Source organism: Danio aesculapii, chromosome 9, assembly GCF_903798145.1.
Source record: "Danio aesculapii chromosome 9, fDanAes4.1, whole genome shotgun sequence".
Taxonomy (NCBI): domain Eukaryota; kingdom Metazoa; phylum Chordata; class Actinopteri; order Cypriniformes; family Danionidae; genus Danio; species Danio aesculapii.
The window spans coordinates 10,544,080-10,570,806 of NC_079443.1; the positions used below are offsets into that span (position 1 = coordinate 10,544,080).

General features: G+C 35.8%; 3 protein-coding genes across 5 annotated transcripts in view; 2 read left to right on the forward strand and 1 right to left on the reverse strand.

The window, feature by feature from the left end:
- Positions 1-16,357, forward strand: part of ankrd10b (ankyrin repeat domain 10b) — a 38,581-nt gene extending 22,224 nt beyond the window's left edge. The window contains exons 4-6 of one of the 3 annotated variants that reach the window (XM_056464765.1): positions 10,999-11,249; positions 13,346-13,435; positions 15,794-16,357. In XM_056464765.1, coding sequence (XP_056320740.1) covers positions 10,999-11,249; positions 13,346-13,435; positions 15,794-16,086 — 634 coding nt within the window. In that variant the 3' untranslated portion in view covers positions 16,087-16,357. The remainder of the gene's footprint in view (positions 1-10,998; positions 11,250-13,345; positions 13,436-15,793) is intronic. The other 2 variants (XM_056464766.1, XM_056464767.1) reach the window with 2 other exon arrangements.
- Positions 16,358-17,396: 1,039 nt separating this feature from the next.
- On the forward strand, positions 17,397-21,217 carry ube2al (ubiquitin conjugating enzyme E2 A, like). The gene is made up of 6 exons (XM_056464770.1): positions 17,397-17,562; positions 17,992-18,072; positions 19,004-19,029; positions 19,137-19,226; positions 19,566-19,654; positions 20,110-21,217. The coding sequence occupies exons 1-6, from the start codon at positions 17,519-17,521 to the stop codon at positions 20,236-20,238; spliced, it is 459 nt and encodes a 152-aa protein (XP_056320745.1). The 5' UTR covers positions 17,397-17,518; the 3' UTR covers positions 20,239-21,217.
- A 74-nt stretch (positions 21,218-21,291) lies between these two features.
- On the reverse strand, positions 21,292-26,172 carry ing1 (inhibitor of growth family, member 1). The gene is made up of 2 exons (XM_056464769.1): positions 25,865-26,172; positions 21,292-23,028 (listed from the first exon to the last, which is right to left on the reverse strand). The coding sequence occupies exons 1-2, from the start codon at positions 26,004-26,006 to the stop codon at positions 22,241-22,243; spliced, it is 930 nt and encodes a 309-aa protein (XP_056320744.1). The 5' UTR covers positions 26,007-26,172; the 3' UTR covers positions 21,292-22,240.
- Between the last annotated feature and the right edge of the window lie 555 nt (positions 26,173-26,727).

The following is a 26,727-nucleotide window of genomic DNA, read 5'->3' on the forward strand; positions in this document are numbered from 1 at the left end:
GGAAACTAACTATCATGAATTGAGTAAAGAAAAGAAGACAAAAATTGATTTATTGCTTTGCCTTGTTACTGGATCTATTCCTCCAGATTCCAGCAGGAATACATGCATATTAACAACTCTTGTATAATTTTTTTTTGTAAGTGTTGATATTCAAATGCTGAAAAATTTAGCGAAAACTCCAAAGTCCAGAAGAAAGTCTATAAAATTAGGAATAAAACCCTTTTCTTGAATCCTGAATGACCTCATCCGATTGACTATATTCAACTGCACATTAATTATTATTATTATTATTATTGTAGGTTGCCATCTCTATATGGATTTATTTTTGCCATCGTTTCTGCTTTAAGTTGTTCATGGCTCGCCGCAAAGACTCCTCCACTTCAACTATGCTTGATGGATAAACTCAATTCTTACAATATCTCATCGTTCTCAGAAGCTGTGATTCATTCTTCTCTCAAGTGTGCTCTCATAATTCCCTCTTCATGAAGCATGCTGTCTCCAGGCTCAAAATGCCAGATCCTTTGAAAAGATGTGCTTTGCCACATTTTCATTCTGCTATTCTCACTTTTTATGTGATGCAAAAGTTTGGTGCTCATTTTTTTCTTTAACAAAATCTTCAGTACATTCACTTTGTTCAGCTTCCTGTGTTTTTCACCAGTGACGTACACCATGTCAAATGTACATTTTCTCTTCTTTCTTAAACTGCTAGTTTGATTTAAATACGGCAAAGCAGATATTTCAGATAAAATATCCAGTTGAAATTACTCGTACCCTTGTCCTAATAAATACACTATCTGACAAAAGTCTTGTTGCCTATCCAAGTTTTAAGAACGGCAAATAATAACTTGACTTCTAGTTGATCATTTTGTATCAGAAGGGGCTTATATGAAAGGCAAAGGCCTCTAGATTACCTAAGGCATATGATCATGCCTTAATTTATTTATTTATTTTTTATTATTTGATTTGGACAGTAAGGTCTGACTTCGATAAAAGTCTTGTCACTTAACAGAATGTACAGTATAGAACATACAGTATAGAACATAAAGTCATGGTGCAGTGGAAACAGTTAATATTGTGTATGACTCCCATGAGCTTGGAGGACTACATCCATACATCTCTGCAATGACTCAAATAACTTGTTAATGAAGTCATCTGGAATGGCAAAGAAAGCATTCTTGCAGGACTCCCAGAGTTCATCAAGATTCCTTGGATTCATCTTCAACGCCTCCTTCATCTTACCCCAGACATGCTCAATGGCCAATCCTGGAGCACCTTGACCTTCTTTGCTTTCAGGAACTTTGATGTGGAGGCTGAAGTATGAGAAGGAGCGCTATCCTGCTGAAGAATTTGCCCTCTCCTGTGGTTTATAATGTAACAAGCTGCACAAATGTCATGATACCTCAGGCTGTTGATGTTGCCATCCACTCTGCAGATCTCTCGCACGCCCCTATACTGAATGTAACCCCAAACCATGATTTTTTTCCTTCACCAAACTTCATAAATGAATCTTGGGTCCATGCGGGTTCCAATAGGTCTTCTCCAGTGTTTGTGATGATTGGGATGCAGTTCAACAGTTGATTCATCAAAAAAATCTACATTCTGTCACTTTTCTAAATGATCAACTAGAAATAAAATTATTATTTGTTGCTCTTACAACTGTGATTAACGACATAAGCTTTGTCAGGTAGTGTAGTAACTAAATTGTACCTTAAATCAAGACATGTATCATGTGTATGGCGCAATATTTTATTTTACCGAACTGTTTTAAAACATAAATGGTCCTTTTCATCAGATGCTTTTTTTTTTTTTTTTTTTTAAAAAGCCTCAAGTCTCAAAAAAAAGTCTCCCAAAGCCCTCAATCCAAAATTTTGGCTGGAAAAAGTGTGGTTTAGCAACTATAGTAAAAGAGCAGGGTGAATCACAGGCTTGTATATCAGCAGGATTTTCATTACTAGACCTTAATAGTGTTAATAGCATTACTCGTATTTTGTTTTAACCTGTCTGCATTTTTGATTCTGAGACTTTGTTCATAGAGAGAAACTGTTTGTATTTACAATGTCGCCTGCAGAGTTTTACCCTATGACATATGATTACCCTTTTGCTAAGACATGTTCTTTTATGAATCATCTGTCACCTTTGTCCTTATGAAAGTGGCATGATGACAAAAGAAATGGAGATTGCATTTTTTTGTTAACTGTTACGGCACAAATTCTAGAGAACATCTACACGTCTCAATGTTTTGCAGCTATTGAATTCGAAATGACTTGACTTTTTCAAGTAATCCTAGAAAAGGGGGAGAGCATTCCAAATAGACACTGCTGACTCACTCCAAGTTCCCTCAACGAAACTGCACTGTTGTGGCTTTAGGAGTGTTCTCACTATCGCTCCCTTCAGTATCAACACACTGGCAAACTGTTGAGGTATTTCATGCGGTGATTGGTTTTACTGATAGGACATTTTGTACCTAGAACTTTCAAAAGACAAAGTTTTTGTTTTTCATTTGTGTTATTGAATGATTCTAGATCTAGCATTTGACCTGCATGCTTTGCTTAATTGTGCCCTTAAATCAATGCAGTTGATGTATATTTGTTTCCTAATTAATGTCAATGTTTTAAATTTTTTTGTTTTGTAGACTAACCATAGGACGTATATGTAGGACAGGTCTAATAAGTCCCTTCTTAGTCTCGTCCAGAATAAGCATGGTCTGATGCGCAGGAAGTTATGTGTTAGGGCGCAAACCAATGGAAGGGAAATTATCAAGTCCAAATAAAGAGTAGCAAAGCATATCAGGAATGAAGAAACAAAATGAATGCTTTAGTTTCAATGTGAAGTTTGTATTGATTCACCAAAATTGTTATTTACAACTGTTTTATTCGACTCTATTGAACACTGAAATTACCAGGAAACAGTGGCAAACCTGGCAGGTCTAATGTTTACATGATCAAAATTGAGGAAATTATGTCGATAGTTTTCCCCAAAGTTAAACTTGTCATCATTTTTTACTCTGTTAATTCCAAACATTCAATCATCTGCAAAACACAAATAAAATGTATTAAGACATCTGAGAGATTTCTGTCCCTCCACTAAACATGAAATTCATCCAAAATTGGAAGCTGTAAAAGTAATTCACATGTAGTGATGATTTATTAATCCACCTGAACTTAGTTGGCATGTATAATGTACATGCTTAGACTTTTCTTCAATTATAAACAACACGCATCAAATAAAATAAAGGAATCAGTGGTCAATCACTGTTGCGTGATGCACGAGAATCAAAAGGATAATTCACCCAGAAATCAAAATTGTCATTTACGCACCCATCATTTGTTCCAAACTAGTTTGACTTTCTTCTGTTGAATACAAAATAAGATGTTTGAAGAATGCTATAAACCTGTAACCGTTTACCACCATAGTCTATTTTTTCTACTATGGAAGTCAGTGGTTACAGGTTTTAAGCTTTCTTCATATCTTCTTTAGTGTTCAACAGAATAAAGAAAATCATAAGAGATTTAGAACCACTTGAGGGTGAGTAAAAGGTGCGGAAACGTTTATTATTTTGGTGAACTATGCCTTTAAACCTGTAGGTTCTTGCGCATCAAGCAAGCATGTTTAAGTTTCTCTGTGTAAGTTTTGGTGTAATGAACGTTTAATGGAGGAAGAGAAATCCCTTGGGTTTCAATAAAATATTATGGTTTTCAAGGTGATTTGAAAGGTTGGTAACAACAAGAAGAGTAAATAATGCTTAATGTAAATTTTGGGGTAAACTATCACATTAATACGCAATGATAAAATTTGTGTATAATGCTTAATTATCTGACGTTCCAGTGACAAATGTATTCTGGTCTAACTTCTTAAACTGGTAACAGACATTAGTAATGTTTTACATTTTTATTTCTCTTTAGGAAAATATGAAGTTAAACAACAGTAAGATCTCTGGATTTAGTTTGTTAAAAGATCACCCAACAATTAAAGTTTACTCACTGTTTACTCTCTCTCTCAAGGGATTCCAAACCCTTTTGACTGTTATTCTATTGAACACAAAAGATATTTTGAAAAAAGCTGGAAACCTGTAACCATTGACTTCCATAGTATTTGTTTTTTCTACTATGGAAGTCAGTCGTTACATATAATAATAGCTTTAATGTTGAAAGAAAGATACTCATTAAGGTTTGAAACCACTTGAGGAAGAGTAAATTGCGAGTACGTTTTTGTTTTGGGTGAAACATCTCTTTTAATATACAAATTCTGTAACGAATGTATTTTCACTTCTGCAATTTAGTGCAACAGCTTAACCAAACAATAATATAAAAGTGGTTTATAAATGAGGATAAGTTTGCCTCAGGAAAGCTATTTACTGTTACTTGCCAGTAATTGATACATAACTAATTAATTAGTTAAACATTTCATCAACCGTTTACAGCCAATGGCAAAACTTGGTGATTTCTAGACTGAATCCTACAGTAAAATATTTAAGTTCTGACTTAAAAACGATCAATGAAAGTATATATGATACATCGTTTGTCAAGAAAAGTTCATGTTTAGACAAAATAATAATAGTTAAATACTGAAAAATGCCCCCTCTGTGGGAGAGTGACAGGTTAATCTCAAATAGTGGATGGTGGCACTTTGGAAATCTTAGCATATAGGGTGCATGACCAGGGCATCTAATATAATGAAATTAGTGCTAGTTATGGCCAAAATACTAAAATGCATCTCCAGCTGATCTGCGCTTTTAAAAATAAACATGCATAACTTTTACACGTCTAATTAAATTATTTAAATTTTAAATACTAAGAATCTCTAAAGAATGTCTATGTCAAAGAATAGCCAGGTTACCTCATTATAAATTTGAAACCGTTTTCCTGATGTTTTACAGGAACTAAAATGATTTTTAATAGAAGTTCTGAACAGAAATCTGATCTAATTAAGTGAATATTGTGGACAATATATGAATGCAATAATCATTTTTGTTAAATCTGGCATTCTAAAGTGAAGTGGCACTTAAATGTAAGCCATTTTAGGGACAATGTGCGAGAATATTTCATCAGTTTTTATTAACAGTTTGAGTAAAATAATCTATAAATAATGTATCTGTTATTTATATTTAAAGAGTTGTTTGCTGCTGCAACAGCTGAGACAAGAAAATGAAACCATTAAAAAAAAAAACTTATTTCATAAGATTCTCTGATGCAGGCGTCAATCACATAATGATTACCAAGAAGTGTAATATAAATTCAATATAATTTTAGAAATTTCTGCTGATGCTTTGTACTTAAAATCACAGAAGCGCTAAATGAAGCAAACACAAAGTAACAAATGAATAATTATTGTATTTTTTTCCACTATATTCAATATTCCAGTCACTCGCAGATTTAGGCCAATAAAAACAGCAGATAATGTGAATTTTAAATATATTGTCCACATGCTCCCACTATGTTTAGGCAATTATTTCAGATTTCTTGCACCAAAGAAGTTCATTGGTAACACTTTACAATAAGATCTCATTCGTTATATTATGACACATCATTTAACATGAGTTAAATATGAACAATGTTTTTACGAGCAGTTTTTTAACCTTTGACAATGTTAGTTACTAAAATAGTTTTTCATGACATTATGGTTAAAAGATGCATATTAAAAATGTGAACACGGTTAATAAATGTTGTACAAGTATTGTTCATAGACAGTTCATTTTAACTAATGTTGTTAACTAATGCTAACTAATGAATCCTACTTGTAAAGTGTTACTGTGTTATAATATTCAGTTGAGACCTGCCAGGATGAACTTACGCCATTTGTTTGTAACAAATAAAATTAGAAATTAAGAAAATCTGAGAAGCATTCATATTTTTCTTCAGATGTGGGTATGAATAAGTGGGGGAGGGTCTCTTCAATGGAAAATGTCCTTTTATTGCTGAAAATGTGTATTTTGTTTTTAGATGTTTGATTTGAAAATGTCTTGTGTTGGAATGAGTGTGTGTGTGTGTGTGTGTGTGTGTGGAATGTGATCTAGATAGAGATTTAAAACATGTCTGTATGATGTGAAATATTTTTGTATGCTGAATCCATGAATGAACAAACTTTCTTAAAGCCACAAACAAACCCCTGATTTTATTAATGTCACTCTATGGTAGTGCAAAAATAAATAAAAAAAAATAAAGTTAAATATTTTTAATAATTAATTTTGCACTAATTCCACCTACAAGTTCAGATTCATAAAAATATTTTGTAGGATTTGGGGCACTGCCAGCATTTTCTGTCCACCTTCATCAAAATACCAAGTTCTTGGCACTTAAACCTCATGTGCTTGCTTACAGTGAATGTGCTTGTTCCTCTGCTAAATCAACAGTACTACACTATGAATAAATGTCAATGTTAAGTTCTTGGACTGGTTTGGAAGTGGAATCAAATGCACAATTTGAACCCAGGTATTTAGAAGACATTCGAGCAGAAATGTAGATTTCCTAGTATGCAGGAAGTGAAATGTGACTGGGATGTGAAAAATAGTCATATAAATGATGCACTATTGGATTTTTATATAATAAAGGGCAGTTTTTTAAGGGCAGAAGCTACCCAATTTGCTCAACTCTTTGGTTGTTTTAGTTGAAATAATCAAAAATAAATAAAGCTGCACATTACAAGGTATCTACATCATCATATGTGGTATCTACAGGGGTTGAACAATGAAACAGAAACTCTGACCGAATTAGTGTTGGAAGTTTCATGGCTAAATATGACCAGCCTGGTGGCCAATCTTCATTGATTGCACATTCCACCAGTAACACTGGGGGCTCAAGGTTTATTAAACAGAGTAATAGCACTGTGATAATAATTTTGCTTAAAATATTGCAATGCACACAACTTTATGGGTGACATATCAGAGTTCAAAAGAGGATAGATTGTTGGTGTGCGTCTTGCTGGTGCATCTGTGACCAAGACAGCAAGTCTTTGTGATGCATAAAGTGTCACAGTATCCAGGGTAATGTCAACAAACCACCAAGAATGTCAAACCACACTCAACAGAAGTAACTGGATGCAAGAGGAAGCTGTCTGAAAGGGATGTCAGGGTGCTAACCTGGATTGTATCCAAATAACATAAAACCACAGCTGCCCAACTCACAGCACAATTAAATGTGCACCTCAGCTCTGCTGTTTCCACCAAAACTGTTAGTTGGGAGCTTCATAGAGTCAGTGTACATGGCCAGGCTGCTATACCCAAACCTTTGGTAACTCTCCAGGAGAGTTACGATGTGGAAAAGCCTCAAAAAAAGCATACCAACCATTGCATGCCCAGAGTAAAGCATTGGGGGGTGGATTAGTGATGGTTTGGGCTGCAATATCATGGCATTTCCTAGGCCCAATACTTGTGCATTACTATGGAACCATTCTGGAGGGCCATGTGCGCCCCGTTGTTGAAACATTGTGTTCTAAAGGCTGTGGCATGTGTCAGGATGATAATGCATCAATACACACAGCAGGACTAGTGACAGAGTGGTTTGATGAACATGAAAGTGAAGTTCATCTCCCATGTCCTGCGCAGACACCATATTTTAATGATAGTGAGCCACTTTGGGGTGTTTTGGAGAAGCAAGTCAGGAAAAAAAAAATTTTCCTCCACCAGCATCACATCGTGACCAGGCCACAATTCTGCAAGAATGGCCCAAAATCTCTCTGGCCACTGTATCAAAAAATGTATCATAAAGGCATGGAGCTCTGCGAGCAGAGGCAGGAGTGGGTGTGGCCAACAGAGCAGGGGAGAAAGTGGGGAGCGAACAACTGTTGTCAGTTGGCTCACAAAATGAGGCACAAACCGTGAGGAGTCGCATGATTTTGTAGTTTAAAAAGTTAAAATGCAAAGAAATAAACAGTAAATTAATGCCCTGCTATGTTTGTTATTTGTAATTTCATATACACATAACCACAATTTATATCATTATAAAGAATCATGTTTATATAAACACAATAAACGAGGAGGACTTCTCCCTCAATCCCCATTTCGCAGGTCCCTGCCCTGCCTATTTCAAGCAATAGCCCCATGTGTCTGAATGTGAACGAACTCAACTAATAAAAGACAAAGTCCGCCGTTCTCCAATTCTCGTACTGCTCTCCCGACAAAAATGCTTGCTGCACACATACAGCTTTGCTGTATCGGCCCTGACAGGATCGCAGGGAAAAACATGCAACAAACCCAGTGGATCATGGAAACAATCACATACGACCCATCATGAATGCTAAATACTGTGTGCCGTGGGTCCGTGGATGCGGTCTCACCCAGTCATCAACATACTGTGTCAAAGCTTGGCACTGGCAGGTCTGTCTTGCCTTCGGAAAGCATGCGCAGTCATAAATAATTAAGAAGCAGGCTCTTCTCATAGGATAAGAAAAGTCCACTATAAATAATAATGAGAAACCGACGCGTCATCACTCCACTTGCAGTTTTGCGCTACGTCACAGATTTTGATCCTGCCCCAAAAATCATTTTAAACCCAGAAGATGAAATTAGCTGACAAAAGCTGAAAATTATCCAGTTTTCACCACAATTAAAGCTTACAGGCGCTAACATTGTCTTAATTGATGCTCAACACAAAAATCTGTTTATCTCAAAAAACGTACTCTAGGGTTTCTTGAACCTTTAAACTGATGTAACGTCTTTGCATACAAGTTTCAAGTTTGATTTAGGAGTTTAAAATATCTAAATGAAAACTTTCCACAAAGCATTTTTTTAACATGTATACTAATTAGAAGAAGCAATGATGCCATTTGTATGTTTAATTCTAGTTTTAAAGCAGTGTACTGTATTCAATGCAATGTAGATAAACATGACTGGAGTTTTGAATTGAAGCTCTTTTGCAAACCTCCACATCACCATGATCCAGTGCTTTAACCGTTAACTGCAGTTTTCTCACCACTGTAATTTTAGTTGTATGTATATACTTTGGTATTGAGAGGAAAAAATATAGCACAAGTAACAATACTGCATGAAGATGTTTGCTAACAGTGTATCATTGCTTGAGTATTTCAAGTATTCATTTTACTTCTTTTAAGAGAACTTTACTCTTTGTTTATTGGGGTTTGAACTGTTTTTGCGATCACATTATAATAGTGACTGAATTTATTTCAAGAGGAGTTTGATTTGGTCACTGTTTGCAGATAACATATAAATAAGGCATAGGTACAGTAAATCCTACCTGGCTTCCTGACACCCTGATGATTCTTTAAATGAATCAGTTTTGTGAGGAAACGACTTCAGTTAGTGTACTTGGATATCCATTCAGAAACACCAGCCTCTTGGCTTCTCACCAGTTTACTGCAGAATTATATCTCTTGGAGACTTCTGAACTTTGAAGGTTCTTCTGTAGACACTTTTGCAATTAGAAATAGATGTGACACATAAGGGATACATTCAAAAATAATAATAAGTTTTAATAAACCGCAAGTGATGCTAGAGTAGATTAGAAATGAACCGTTTACCCCTTAACAATGTCATTTAGTTTTGTTTTTTCTAATACATGCAAAATAAGATATTTTTATAGCCATTGACTTATGTAGCCTTTTTTTCTAAGTGGCCAAGTTTTCCAATGTCCCTTAAATATTTTCATTTGTAATCAGCAGAAAATAAGGTTTGGAATCATCAGGGTTGGTACATTTTCATTTTTTGGGGTAAATTGTATAAACATTTTATGCTAGAATGTGAATTGCAATATAGTTTATCAGTTACCAGTCAGTTTAAATGGATTGGGCTCAGTGTTTGATATGTAATAAAGGCTTAGGGCTGAAGCGACTAAAGCTGGCAGTTACTCAAACCCCATAGATATACAATTGCACAAAATAGAGCATCACACAAATTCAAGTGATTAAAAAAAATACTATTAATGCCTGTTATGAATTCTTTTAATAGTCTAATCTGTGCTTTCAGCATAATTCACTACCAAGAGTCACATTTATGTATTCTCACTGTATTCAGGATTGTTAGCAGGAGTTCCGGGGGTAAGTGTGTAAAGACTGGTATTTTGCCCTTAACTTTGTTCATTCATGTATTCTTTGATTCTTCACTGCAATAGAAAATGATTTTGTTGATGCTATATGCACACTTGAATCTTTTGATGCCGTCATCAAATTTTAAACTGGTACTCATTTCACATTTCTCTAAAATCCTTTATGGTTTCAGCATCGACCATTTGATCCAAGTCATTTATTTGAAAAAGCCAGGATGATTTCTACTTCCAGCACCGTTCTCGCTTGGTTAAAGAAGAATTTCCAGCTTGGCTCATTTGCCTTGTCGCTTCAAAGCAAAATGAAGATTCACCCACCATAAAACCTCTTGAGGATATAAATATCTTTTTTTTTTTCCTTTCAGTTTTTCTTCAATTCAGAAGACTGCTGCGGTTTTTTTCTTCAGCTTAGAGTTGTGGCAAGATTCGAAGAAGACATGTTTGGACGTCTACATTCTTGACTTCTTATTACCACTTCTGCTTCATGATGTGTATTCTGACACACTTTAAGTTGCATTCAGATTTGTACTTCCTCTTCTAAATCCTCTTAAATTACCAGTTCATCTTGGTTCCAGTTCATCGCTTGTGTCGAAGATGATTCTTGGGGAAATATTTCAGAAAAATCATGACTACTCCTTATTTTGCCAGTCAAATTAGCCTTTTTCATGTTAATCACCTACTGGTGTAAGCAAAATGTATTTTTCCTTCTCCTTCATAAACTGAATTCTCGTCTACTTGTGTGCAATCTTCAATAGTTTTTCATTTTCTATTGCAGTTGAAACATCATAACATTTTAAATGTCTATTAAATCATCTTTTTTGCAATGGTTTATTCAATTTTGTTTATCCTACATTTAACAACATAGATGTCAAAAATGTTTAAGTTGATGTGAAATGCAGAAAGGGACTGTGTGTTTGTGTTAATGTGTGTATGTGTTTGCATGAGTGGTTTGCTAACATTAGCCTTAGACCAGCATTGTTAACACGCTAATTTTATCATTGCGCAGCATGAGGAACGCTAGTGGACTGACCGCAGCTGACCTAGCCCATACCCAGGGCTTTCAAGAGTGTGCCCAACTGCTCTCCAATGCCCAGAACCGGCAACTCAATCAGCTTAATGGATTCTCAACCAATGGCTCTGTGTGCTTTGGAGACCGCAAGCTAATCCAAGAACGGGGTGTCTTTAATGGGGTTCCCAGCCGAAAGAGGTCTCTTGATTGCATGGAGTCTAATCACATTAAAAAGGCCAGAACAGATGGTAAGTCTTTACTGAATATTGAATATTTGATTTTTAAAGGGGTCCAATTATGCTTTTTATACTGGCAGGTTGTTTGTAGTTCGCAATGTTGATGTATGAGCATTGAAAAAGTATCATGTTGTGGCCATGTCCAATTGACACCATTTCACAAATTGCTTAGGTTGAAACGGTCTTGTGTGTATTAGTAAGCTTATGCAAAAGTGCAAAAAAAAAAAAAAAACAGTGCTAAAGTTCTCTTATGGCACACCTTTGATAGCCGGCTTTCTGTGCCCTACCTTCATGTTTGTGCATTTGGAAAACAATGCTAGAGATGGTTTTATTGTTTGTAGATGCTGCAACATTGAAGAAAGCATAATGGAATCACATTACAATCTCGACAATAAGTACATTTACACGTATACCAATACTCAGATTTTAATACAATTAAGACAATACTCTGATTAAGAGTCTACCATGTAAACAGCGATCTTTGATTACCCTAATTCAACTAAAGTCATAATTGAACTTAGCAGAAATCAAATTAAGACGTGAACTATTCCTACTTTAGTTGCATTATAGAAAGGCAGTAGGGGTGGGCGATATGACCTAAAATTAATATCACGGTATTTTTCATCTTTTGAACGGTGACGGTATAATATCATGGTATTACTTTAAATAGCAAAATAATACACATCTCAAGGAAGAACAGACAAAAGAAAGTCTCACTACTATCACTCTTTAAAAGTTTCGGTTTGGGTCATTGTAAATGCTCAGTCGCGTTATGAGCTGATCTTCATTTCTCTGTGTTGGTGAAATAAAGCAGGCGAGTCAGCCGCACCAATTTATGAGCAGACAGAGCAGGATTCTCGCGATGACCACCAGCGCAATTCCGCTCTTTGTTATGAGCCGTAGTTTCAGTGTAAACTTAGTAAAGGTGAGTTTCTTTGGCAATGATGTGTACAGTGTTAGATTTTATATTTAGCGGACATTTGCGCTGAACACGCGGTGAATGCAACGCATAGAGATTCGGGCACCTTCTCCGAAAACACTCGATTGATCTCAGTTGGCGGATCAACATTTACCTCATGTCATGATCGCTGTCATTATTATTATTATAACTTTAGGTGAGGTTTGCAAACCTGTGCACTTTTCACTCTTCAGCCGTTTGCATTTCCTGCAGTAACAAAAGCTCCCTGTTATCTGACAGCGGGAAGCGTTGAGTGACTGACAGCTAATATGAACCAATACAGCAGCAGGGTAGAGCGATTCAGCAAGTTTTTAGAGAAAATCAAATCAGATTGCACTACAACCATTATATTCAGACACACAAATGCTCCCAAATATATTATGAGGGCGCAAAGATTAAATTTCGGGCGCTCATGCGACCAAAATGGTTGCAATTTCGAGCCCTGTAGTATAAGGACATGTATTCAGACCACAACTGAACGTTTGAAGAAAATTTAATGCCTTATTATTTAGAATTAGCTATTATTGATGTAAATGCAGCCGTTCAAGGCGCATAATTGATTTATTACGGTATTGACGGTATTAGAAAATCCATGTCGTGGCGCATTGTCACACCGGTGATGACTATGACACCGGTGTACCGCCCACCCCTAAAGTGCAGCACATGTAAACACCTTAATCAGACTATTACCATTTTGTAGTACTTTTTCTTACATTTTGATCTCATATAGATACTCTAGAATTAAATGAAAACTTCATAATATCTGAAGAAATTTTGTCTGTCCTTTTAACAGTTTTTAACATGTAAAAACTAAAAAACTAAACCCTTCAGAGCAACAGTTTGCTGACAATTTTCTTAATTCAAATGATTCAAAAATAAGCAGTTTTTTCCACAAAATCAGTTCATACAGCTTAGTGATGGCTCTTTATTCATGTGTATAAAAAAGTTTTCTGTAGTAATCTATTTTTGAAGCTTGGTCTTCAATCCGAACTGAAACTTAAGGCACGTTCTGGGGACAATTGAGAGTGGATTTATGTTGCGAGCATTGCATAATAGCACCCCTTTAAAACATTTTTACAATGGATCATTTTAGTATTTTTATTGCGTCACCATTGCAAAATCAGCAGACTGCCATCACCATACATTTCAGATCTCGGTTATCAGCCAATAAACCGGTCCAGTGGGGAAGACCAGATGGAGAACATGCACATGGAGTTTGGGCCTGCACTGAATTCCACAGGTGGGAACAGACCTTTAAATGGATCCTTGCCTTTGCCGTCCAATGGCTACTGCAGTCCAGAGCAGGACAGGGGAGTCCAAATGGAGAGCTCATCCTCTCCAGTCCACAAAGAGTTGGAGATCTTCAACGTGACCTCCATGCAGATACCATGCCGTTGCACTAACTCATATGCCTATCTGTAGGGGCATTTGCCTTTTATTTCATTGAAGCGCTTTTGGTGATGTGTGTCTGGGAGGGAAATGAATTTAATCTGGCGCACATCGTATGCATAAAAGTTGTGGTCATATGTTGCTCGCACCACCACATCTATTTAACTTCTGGTGGTATGCGCTTTTTTTTTTTAAATAAAAGCAAAAAAATTGAAGAAAGGTTGTTTTGTTTTGCACAATAACTTCCTTGAACGCCACTTTAATTTGAATTCCAATGCATTCCAATAATAATTGAATCATCCCAATATTTTTTCCTTGGCTGTAAAATAGTTTGTTATGAGGCTGTTTTTAGGCCTTGAAATTGATACTTGGAAAGTGTTTGATTTTCTTGTTCTTTGTTGGTATAACACTGATTGCACAGCTTTTGCTGTAAATTGTATTTGCCCTTACAAATTCCGTAAATGGCTTTGTTATATTGTTTGGATTTTTGGACTTTCATTATTAGTTATGGTGTGTGTGAGTCACGTTATTTTCCTGTAAAGTAGCAGAAAAGAAATTCCAGGTGTAACGCAGGTTTTATTTCCAAGTTGAAAACCTAAAAATATTGTTTATTTTATTCTTCACATTTACTTGTATTGTTATGCCAAAGCATATCTTATGAATGTACAGAGTGCATCCATTGACTATTGCTGTGCACTTAGTTACTTCTTTAACCTTAGACTTTTCATCTTTCTGTTGATGTTATTTGTTGAAGTCTGTTGCGTTAGATTTATTATATCTGTAGTCTCAAGTGTTTATCAGTCAGGTTATTGTGAGGGCAAAAGTCTTTTTTTTTTTCATCTAATGTTTTGCATAGCATTTTATATGTAGTGTGGGAAATTTTTGTTGAGGGCTAATTTAAGCTAAAGTGGGATTCTTCGATTCACTGTACTTTTATATAAATTCATATATAAATTGTGATAATTCACACAGAACGAATGCCTGATTTTTTTTTTTTTTTTTTGCACTGCATACAGACTAATGCATGATTTCCTACATAAAGTACTAAGTTACACAAGACATCTGACTGTAAGTACTCATTTAAACACTGAAACTGAGCTGAAAATATTGTTCATGTAAAGAAGCAGGATGCATAAGGTTGATGGAAATGTAATTTCTATACTCATTAAAACGTTCATTTAACAAACACAGACTCTTGTATTTGTGCTTTGTAAGAACATGTTAGCAATTGAAACCACATGCAAGTAGGGCTGCACAATATATCGTTTCAGCATCGATATCGCAATCTGCGCATCCAATAGTCACATCGCAAGATATGCAATGTTGAGTCTGATTTATAGTTGACCAGGAGCTACAGAATTGTATTTAATTACTAAATTCATTTGGAACTTATACGATGCATGAAACAACAAAAAGGTTTTCTTACTTTGAATTTTTGGCTTGTTTCTAACTCTAATATCTACATTTTAAAACGAAAAATTTAAAGAAAAGTTGAAAACAACAAAATATTTTTATTTGATCCAAGACGTCTCTTTTTGACGTCTGGACTACAAACGAGACAAAGCAAAGTAAGAAAAGCACTTTTTGCATTGTGATTTAATCAATTTCTGGACATGAATACAGTTAGACTTCATAGAAAACCATAAAATAGAGCTATTTAAACTATCCCATATCGCAATGTTCATGGGAGAAAATTTAAATATCACAATATCAGACTTGTCCAATATCGTGCAGCTCTACATGCAAGTATTCATTTGATGTTTTTTTGTTTGCTACAATTGTTGGCTACAATACGTACATCTTTAGTGTTTGTTGGTTGGTACTTTCATTAACCCTTAAAACTAATTTTTCCTTCAACATAAATGATTTTTAAATATTAAATGCATCTTAATTCAAAAGGTGAAGTGTTTCAGTTTGAAGTGAATGTAGGGCAGTGTGCCAGTGTTTTATATTTGTTTGGGTAAACCATATCAAGGCTCAAAATCAGGACTTTAATCTCCAGTTCAAATGTTCAGATGCAATTGCGTTATATAAACTGTACAGGTGATTTTGAAAAACATAACCTGATCAATTTACTCAACAACCCTGGAAACATTTCAAGTAATAAAAACTTTGGAAATTGTTGTGCAAAACGGTAACGTTCAGTTGAGAATGGAGTAATGTTTTTCATTCTCTAACGTGGTTATTATTCATTTGTTCTCTCTAACAGCAGGACTCTGCCATCCTATGCAGCACCTCAATGGGGGTGACCTGATGCGTGAGAACATAAATGGGAATTCATCCAAGGTTAAGAGTGGTGATCATATTGGGAATGAGGGGGTCTCCTCACGTCTTGGTCTTTTTGACAGTGGCCTTCACTATGGGCACCATAACGGCTTTGGAGACACAGCTGAGAACATGGAGGATGCCAGCAGTCAGATAGAGCACCGCAAGTCCGTCAGTGTAGAGGAGCAGTACGACCACATCACATTCGACACCATGCACATCTACCATGGGTGTTAGGATGCCCTGTCCACACTTAACATGCCTTTATACATCCATTAAGAATGTGCTGGATTGCTTTAAGTCCATGTGTTTTGAAAGGGACAATGTATTTGTGTTGTAAAAAAAAAGGTGCATTTTATGTTTTTTTTTGGTTTGGTTAAGTCAGAAAATCATGAAACTTTTTATGCATTATTTGATCCATTGTATTAATTGTGCCTACGTATTAACTATAATTCTTTAATGACATCTCTTTCCTATGTAGTATTAAAAGCTTATGATTAAAATGGTTGATCAGTTGACCAAATCAATTGTATGTTATTTTTTTGCCCAATCTATATTTTGATCTCTTTATGTGTGTAATTATGTAATAATTTGCTAGGCAAAATACTGAATCATTTTCTTTTTGACATCAGATCAAAAATGACTCATTATTATTAACTTAGCATGCTAGTTAGTGCTATATAACTCCAATAAAAAGTTACAGAATAATTTGAGTTATTAAACATCAACTAATTATGTAATAATTAAATGTTTTACAAGTAGTTTTATCGTCAGTTTAGTTAATTAAATTGATTAATAACCATATTGTAAAGTGTTGCCGAACAACTTGTATAAACAATTTGAAGTATCTCGAGCATGTCGTAGGCCAGATTGTATTCAAATGTTTTTTTATTATTATTATTAATAATAATAATAATAAATAGCTTATAAAAAGCTTATAAAACATTTGGTGTTGTAGTTAATATTCTGAACATCCCTAAAAGAAATGACATAACGTTCAAATAATTTAAATGAAGTGCCCACAAGTTTTATCACGACAATCTCGTCCTGTATTGTTGAAGTTGGTTTTGTTTCCACAATCTGGCTCAGAAAATTTTTGTATGTCTTCCCACTTCGTTATAATCAAAATTTGGTTTTAAAACGTGAACAATGACTAAACATCGTTTACCTGTTATGAAATATCCTTCACGTCAGTCTACAAGGTAGAGTTTTACTGCGTTTCCCGCCCTTAACCGCTAGGAGGACTCTGACCTCATTCCTCCCACGGAAACGTCATCGAGGCTGTTCCTCTAACCAAGACCGTACCAACGGAAATACAAATAGGGGGATTTGTGACATTTACGTAGCGTTTGACAAACATTTTACTTAAATTTTCGAATTATTTCCATTAACTCACAAATATTTCAAACAATGGTTGAAATATTGATCACTGCGTTTTTCAAAACTAAATACACATTTAATTATAGGACCTTTTGCGCGATGACTTTATGTTTTTGGTCGCAAATAACTCCCCTACGTGGGACAGGTGGTATATTCGTGTCTCGTGAAAAGACGTCCTGTACTCGGAAAGGAATATTAATCATCGCTGTTGTGATAAATACAGTTACCTTAGGATTTCTTAATAAGGCTCTAAAAAAAGAGCGCCGACGCTTTTTAAGTGTAGTTAAAGATGTCTACTCCAGCTAGAAGGCGACTCATGCGAGATTTTAAACGGTGAGTTGCTGTACAGCGATAACGTGAGATGTGTTTGTTTTGATGGAATAGCTGGCTAGCTAGTTAGCTTCATAACATTTAAGTCGGTAGCCGATTGTTTTAACGTAATATACACGATTAAAACGTGGTAATTTACCTTGTTTATGTTGCTGTGAGTTTGTCGATTGCATTACACTACCTTATTCACGTTGTAATGTTTCGTTTTACAACTCTACATTTGTTTTAGCTGGTTAGCTAGCGAGCTAGTTCGAGCCGGTTAGAGAAGTTATTCAAGCTTGACTTGTCTGATCGTTGTTTTTTTTATTAGCCAGTGTCTGAACATTTTTAGAAATTAACCAAACGTTGCCATGTTATGTTTTAGGTATTTTCTAATAGATTTATGTGACTGACACTGAAATAGTTTTAATGTGTTGTGTGGTGGTCCCTCAGGCTCCAGGAGGATCCCCCAGCCGGCGTCAGTGGAGCTCCATCTGAGAACAACATCATGGTGTGGAATGCAGTTATTTTCGGGTAAGCCGAGAGCAAATATGTCTGATCGAGTAAAGACAAAGTCCAAGCTCCTGTAATGGAGATCCTCATGATGGAAAACATCGAAATATGAGGGGGCTTTGAAACTGACATTTTCCCAGCATGAAATGTGGATTACGCTTTATTTTAAACTACGTGTACTTCCCTAAGAAAGCACGATGTTACTCCGTGGAATAAGGTTAGGACAATGGCTAGGTGTATGAATAGTATCTATTATTACACAGTTTATGTGCTTTAATGATGGAATACATTACATATACACATGAAACAGGACTGGAAAATAAAGTATAACTGCCTAGCAAACACAGAACATCCCCATATAAAATCCTGTTTATATTGGGAGGGAAAACAAATAGGAACTTTTTTTTGGTAACCATCCATAGAACATTGCAAGAATTATTATTATTTGTATAAGCATTAAAAACAATCTTCCGGGAATGTTTCCACCCAAGAATAGATTGCATTTATGAACTGCATTTTAAAAAAAAAGGATTATTTTACACTATTACTGTTTTTACTGCATTTAATACGTATATTTGGATGGATGGATGTTAAGAATAATTGGAGTGGGGAAATTAAATTATTAGAAAATGTGTATACAAAGCAGAGCACAGTGTTAGCACTGCTCATTTACAATAGCACTTCATTTTTAATATAATGTTTTACGTTGTTTTTATATGATAGAAAAGTCAAAAGAGGTGGAGTCACAGAGTGTGTAGCCACACCCACCTACACAATTGACATGGATAAACCAAAGTCCTGATACAAATGTCAAATTAACTTTGATTAATCGCATACAAATTTTGTTCAAATGTCCTTTTACTCTTCAGTTTCAGTTGAAGTAGATTGCGACCTTAAATCTGTGAATTAATCTGCAATTTATCCACGTTTTGTTTCTTGTTTTTACATGCAGTCCAGAGGGAACACCTTTTGAAGATGGTAAGTTTCTGTTTGCTGACCCAAACCTATGCAGATGTGGTGAAATGTATTTAAAGTAAATTGATAAAAGTTGTAATGAAATTAAAGATATTTGCTTTGCCCATAAGGTACCTTCAAACTCACAGTTGAGTTCACAGAGGAATATCCAAACAAGCCTCCGACAGTGAGGTTCGTCTCAAAGATGTTTCATCCCAATGGTGAGTGATGCTTCTTGTCAATCTGAAATTAATAGTCTGTTCAAAGTTGGAAGCTTTATTTATTTTTATTAATAAAGTATATAAATGGTAGTAAACAAATTTCAGTAGAAATATTTAGCTTAGCATATTTAATGTTACAATAAATTATCATTCGCAAAAATGCATCAACTCCTAAGATGTTCAAGGAAAAAATTAAGGTTACTGGTGTATTTTTGTTGGTTTGAGAGTGATTTACAGAATTAGTTTGTGCTAGTTTCTTAATTTTTTTTTTAACATTAAAAAGATCAGGCTTGCATTCTGACTGAATGTGTAACTCTAACTCTCCTCTTGTCTCCTCAGTGTATGCTGATGGCAGTATCTGCCTAGATATTCTTCAGAATCGGTGGAGTCCTACTTATGATGTTTCTTCTATTCTCACATCAATCCAGGTATGTTAAGTCATTTTGTTTGAAAGTCATTTCAATGTAGCATGTGGGAAATATTTTACATTGACAATTGTCTACTGTGTGCCCTTTCAAATAGGGCACAAAACTGAAAATTGTTGTCATTTACTCAACTTTCAGTTGTCACAAACCTGTTTAAGTTTGTGTTGAACACGCAGTATTTCCATTTGCTGCTATGGTTTGTAATTGAAACTAGCTTACAAGAATCTTTAAAACATCTTTTGTGTTCAACGTGTAAAAATAAACCCATTAAGTTTCACAGTATTTGAGTGAGTAAATGGTGAGAATCCTATCTTTTGATGAACTGTGCCTTTAGGTACTGATTTGTGGTTAAAAGAGTAAATGATGTTTTACTTTTGCTTTAATTATTACAAGTTTGCTTTCCTGTTGTGATCTTGAGGCCTAAAATTAGATTTTATTTGCCCTCTGTTTCTTTACAGTCCCTTCTAGATGAGCCAAATCCCAACAGCCCTGCAAACAGCCAGGCAGCACAACTGTATCAAGAAAACAAACGGGAGTATGAGAAGCGGGTGTCAGCGATTGTAGAGCAGAGCTGGAGGGACAGTTGACCACATTCATAAACCACGTTCTCACTCAAACATCCTTTTCCTTTTTTGTTTGGCTCTGTTGTTGGAGGATAGTTTTTCAAATCTCCATTTTTAAGTTTTTATGCACTTTACTCATGCAAGATTGTGATTATTTGGTTTTATTTTTCTCCCACATTTTTGCCTGGACTGATTTTCAACCCTCATTAAGATCATTGAGAGGGAAGTTATCTCTGGTGTACAATGCTTGACTAATTTTGCATCTGGCATGAATATGCAGTAATTGTCCTCTTTTGCAAAATGCGATAGCATCTCTTAAACACATTATGGATGAGTCGATGGAGGCGGTCTAATCCAGATACATGACTCACTAAGAGACTTGAAGTCATAGTAGTGTTGATAATGTCATTGATGCTTCATTGTCAATTTTAATATCATAATTTTGCTTAACACCGTTGAAAGTGTCCTTTTTAAATTTCTGTTTTGCTCCCATTTTACTGGATTAGTGTTTGTTGTGTTGGTTTAGTCAGAAGGTTAAGTGTTCTACCACGAGTGGTGAGCTTTTCTCGTTCGCACTGAAAACAGACATTGGTAGACAGATATGAGAGTTTATATTAAATACCAATTTATGCTGACAGAAAATGACAATATGGTGTGGAGTATAAAATATAGCTATATTTACTGGTAAAAAAAAAAAAAAAAGAGATTTGCTGGAGTTGCTAAATTAAAAAATTATTCTCCAAAAGCTGTGTAACCTCCTTTAATGGCTTGTATCACAAGTCCAATCAAGTGAAATAATGTCTTCAGGTGTTTTTTTTTCCCCTCAAGCCCTTGATCTTTGCAGATGTTTGCCCTGTTACATGCATGAATGCCTGAGTGTGTCCTTGCCTCTACTGATCTCTTGTATATACAAGTCACATCTGAATTTTGTGTACAGATTTTGCACTGGTTGGCAATCTCATTTTCCAGCACTTGTAAATACTTAAATAAAAGGTGAACCTACGGTTATGAGTCACTAGTGCTTTTATATCTTTCCTTTTAATAATTGCTAATTTGAATTTGCTATACATTCTAAGGTGAAACATCACAATTTTATTATGAAAAAACTTGGAGAACATGCACAATTGATCATGTGACAGAAGTGTTGAAGACAAAATGTTTGGTCCACAGTGGACCTGAACTAACGCTAAAACTTTACAAAAAGCTCTCAATTAAAGATAGTAAATACATTGACAACAAGCAACACATTTGTAACTTCTGTTTATAAAATGGCTTGCCATCTCAGGTACACGAGTTTATCATTGTTAAAGGGATTGGTTTGCCCAACAAATGAAACTTCTGTTATTTACTCATCCTACATTTAATCCAAACGGATTTTTCTTTCTTCTGTTAACCGCAATAGGAAATAAACTGAAGAATGTTGGGGAGTAAAAGCAAACATTTGACATTTTTATTATTCCTACCATGAGTGTCAATGGCTGTTCTTTCCAACATTCTTCACAATACCTTCTTTTGTGTTAGACAGAAGAAAGTTCAGAACCATTTGAGCATAAGTAAATATTCATATTTGGATGAACAATCCTTTAAACTAATGCTAACAAATGAAACATTTTAGCCGATGAACTTTGTAATTCTCAACTAATATTAACAAAAATGAATAAATACTGTTGCAAATGCAGGAACTAATGGAACCTTTTTATAACGTTATCAATATTGTAAGGGCTTGTTTTTTAAATGAACAAAAGCCATGCAACAATACTCTGACCTGACCAGTGTGGCTTATTTTACATGAACATATGTACAGTTACGCAAGACATAAATACAAGTAGCTGAACATAACAAATGCACTGTGGTCTTGTAGGATGAACAGGATACTCCTAACGCTGTGGAACATCGATAACCACAAAAACTGATGAGAATCCTCAGAAATATATCCCTAAAAGATATACTAACCATTGACCTAGTACATCACAGGCCTCTCAAAACTGAACGCTTAACTCTTAAATTTCAGGAGATGTACCTGACACTACCTGTTGTACGCTCTCTCCTTTTTAGACCTCTCCAATGCTTTGTCCATGGTCTTCTCATTGTCTCCTCTGCACTTGGGACAGTACCATTTCCCTTTGGGCTTATGATGCAGATCAACACACGAGAAGTGAAACCATTCAATAGTGCATTCGTCATTATCACAACCGATCATCTCTCCGTAGGACACCTGCTCACACAGGCAGTAAGTGGGTTCATTGGGATCAATGGGCAGGTCTGTCGGCGACGGCTCTCGATCCTGCTTGCTTTTGGACCTCTTCTTCTTTTTGGATGATGTGGTTGATGCCTTAGGCTTCTTTTCTTTTGGTGTGCCTGATGAAACATCCTCGATGTGCTCCAAGCTGTAATTAGAGTTCTCCCGATTCTCAGAGCCATTTTTCTGCCTTCTCGAACGCTTCCCACCAGATTTGTCAACTGAACTCGGGGTCTCCTCTCGTCTCCGATCTGCACTTGGTTTACTGGCCGAGAGCACTAAAGCAGAAATCGGCGTCATGGCTGTGGTTGTTACGGCACTTGGGGTGCTGCCCACAGAAACGCTGCTCTCTGGAGAGTCCTGGCAGGCCTGGAAAAGCTCGCCATGCCACTCTAGCTGCCGGCTGCGGTTCTCCACCATCTCCACCATTTGGCCTGCGATCTGGATCTTTTCATCTCCGAGTTCTTCTGTGCGGATTAACGAGCGCTGGATGCAGTGGAGCAGACGACGTCTCTGGACTGGATCGGATTCCTGTCGGTGCTTTTCATAAGCCTCATCCAATTCGTTGAGGATTTCTGTATGATCAGCACACCAGGAATAGTGTAAAAAATATGGTAAATGTTAACATAATTAGTTCTATCATAATAACTGATAGTTAGAATAGATTTTTTTTCAGTTACTTAAAAAGTAGTAACTGTAACAGACCACAATATAAAAATTGTACATGCACTGCTACAATGTGTTAATCTATACATCTTTAATATCATTTTAAAGGGTTATTCACTCAAAATCCGTAGCCAGGGGTAGACATGGGCTGATATAAGATTCTGATGGTATGATAACCTTGGATAAAAATATCACGGTTTCACAGTATCATGGTATTGTGATTACTACTCTAAAATAAGTTATTTTTAAATCTCTGGGTAAAACCCCCCTTTGAACACAATATATTTTATTTTAAGAAACATTTAAAATATTTTGGAAGAGTAAACATGTCAGGCTAAATAAATTATTGACTTCTGCCATCTTCATTTGTTTCAAAAAACGATTTTTTTACAATTTAAAACAGCATCTTTGGATATTTTTTTCTGCCAAAGATACTGCTGTCCTAAAAAACAAACAAAAAAACGTAAATAAAAAAAATCGTACACATACCTTAGGAACCGTATTGCAGAAAATTTAGGCGGTTTTAAAACCTTGACTTTTCCAAACCGGGGTAATACCTTGAAAACGGTTATCGTCCCATGCCTAGCCAGGGGGAGATTTGAGTAGTTCGGAAGACCCACCCCTCATTGACAAAGGTGCAGAATTTGTCCCATACATGAGCTAATTTGTCCTATTTTGACTGCTATGTTATCATGGTGAAAATAACCCATCGAAAAGGCTTTAAGGCCAAGCAGAATCCTCTGTTGGCTGTTGCTTCGGTGTGACTTCAGTTCGGTTTTGGCTAATGCTAGCATTTTTTTTTTTAACGATTCCAACATCCAGCAGTGCAACAAAAACATACAATCTGCCATAAGATAATTTTTCTTTTGCTGCTGTATAGTTGTAAAACGTTTTCTCTATTTAATAAGTAACTTTTATTCTAAATCTTGAACCTTATTCTTGAAGCAAAAAATTACCAATAAAGAGCTGTGAAGCACCAAAAGTGGCCCATATTAAAATTGATTTGAATACTATTTTGGCTAAAATAGTCAAAAAGTGTGGCTATGATGACCATCCGACAGCTAATTCAGAATAATGCTTAAAACGTCACTAAAATGCAGTATTTAAATTTCATAATTAAATGGAAAATGAGGCGTATGTCGGCCCAGTGGTGTAGTGGTGGTTATTGCGTCGACACATGCACTCCGGTGCTCACGGTGACCCGAGTTTGATTCCGCCTCACGGTCCTATGCCAATCCTTCCCCTCTCTCTGCTCCCTATGCTCTCCTGTCAATACTCTCTACTGTCCTGTCTAATAAAGGTGAAAACCCCAAAAAAAATTATAAATAAAGAAAAGAAAATGATCATTCAATCTGACTTCAGTAGTTCAACTGTAATCAAACAAAGCTCTAAGAACACTTAACTTCATTTTATATATTTTTTTGTTGTTGTAAAAACGACTTTCCCTATGTCTTCTGCATTAGTTAAGGGTGTGCATCAGGATGTATTACAGGCAATACGAAGCTTGCATGTTGTACTGCTGACTCTAATAGCAATATGTCATACTGACTGAAGTAAGCAGGGACCCTAACAACATGTCACTGGTTTTTGAAGCACAAAGTGTTCTTGGAGCTTCATATGACTAAATTTGAACCACTGAAGTCATGTTGAATATTTTGCCAATGCTTTTGGTTCTTTCTCTGGAGTGTTGCTGTCTAAAATATCTTAGTTTGTGTTCCTGAGGTGAATGAAGGTCTCGGGGGATTGTAATGACACGAGAGAGTAATTATTAATAGACTTTTTATTTTGGGGTGAATTAATACTTTAATCAATCAATCTTGTTATAAAATTCTTAATTACATGAACAAACCCCTCAGAAAAAAAAACCTTGGTAAAAAATTTAAACTAATGTTTTTGTGTGTGTGTGTGTGTGTGTGTGTGTGTGTAACTACTACAGCAAGAGATTTCTAACTTTTTAAGTTGAGTTAAAGTTGGTTTTATATTGGCACACTCGTTCAGTATCAAGTTGTGACATGCTCCCTATATTGTTTACCATGGTATTTTGAATATTCGGTTTGAATCGCATGCAAGTATGACTTCAAAACAACATTAGCGCACTATTTATTTGACTTGAACAATGTTGTACTTTGATGGTCATTGGCTGCTAATATGATTCCCTATGTAGAATTTACAAAGAATACTTTTCTGAAATTATATTATCAAGGAGAAAGTTTGAATGTGGAAATATAAAACCAACTTTACCTCAATCTTTTTTACTATAAAAACAATTCGTGAAATCAAATAGCCCCTGTAATGACTCCCAGTAATGTCTTACCACGTTTTGCAGAAACGTTACTCAGAGTTGCTAACAATGTGGTTTGTGTATATACTGTTTCTACGATTTTTCAAATCCTATTTACACAACATCAGCACACAGCTGTGATTTCAAGCTACGTGATTATTGTAACAGGAAGTTTGGTGGCGCTAGACGCTGCCAGACTCCATCCGTACAGGATATGTGACGATTTTATAAAACCTCTAGATAATGTACACAACAATAGCAAACGCATTTACCTAATATATTTGATAAATTGGCATCTTTGCACTCTCAATCTTGCCTGTTTCAAACTTGCCTGTTTCACGTGCTAACGTTAACAGTTAGCCGCTAGCCAGCTAGCTGGTGTGACATCTAACACCCGTTGCTCAAACAATGCAGTGTTACTGTTCTTACACTTCTGCCACGTGAAATTCTCTGCAATCTCTCACCTTGATATTTGGCGTCTATTTCCTTCATAAGAGACACACATCTTTGTAGGTCCAAAGGCAAAGACTCGACCAGCTCCAGATACTCCTCAACATAGTTCACCACAACATGAGACGACTCGCCGTTTGATGAAGGGTTCAGCATCTTTTCAAACGCATTTAGGAGGTTGTTAGATATATGATAAATCTACTTTAAAAATTATCCTATGCTATGGCCTTTGTATAAAAAAAAAATAAAGGCTGCTGAGAAAAGTTACTCAGGTGTTGTTAGTAGTAGTGGTGAGTTGTGCAGGACCAGTGACGATTTAATGGCGGAGACCTACCTCATGAATATTAATGTATTTACGCTGACGTTGATGCGTAACCTTCCAATCGAGTGTCTAGCAAAGCAAAATATGATTAATATTCATCACTGAAGCTGTTACGTATGAATATTTTTCACAAGGCCGCGCAATCTTCATTTATAGTTGCACGACGCGTGGTGGCGTCTGTCAGCAAGACTTTAACGGTCATTTCGAAGGATGTAACATACTCTGCACGTGTTATTTCAGGTTTAGATGGGTTTAGTGGAGTTGTGGTATATAAAAATGCAGAGGAAAACAAGACTGTTGACTACGCACAACTCCTAGTAGCCTAATTTGTTTGTGTCTGAAGAATGCAGAGAGTTCAAATGTATCATATTGCAAAATTATATGAATATAGCCTGGTATATAGCCTGGTAGCCGTCATATGAGTTGTTCACAGACTTGCTGCATATTACCACTGATCTATTATGTTTTAAGGAAATAATAATAATAAATGAAAACATTAAAAATAGTCTGAAAAAAAGGATTGTGTATAAATGACCCAATATAATGGCCAGTGCC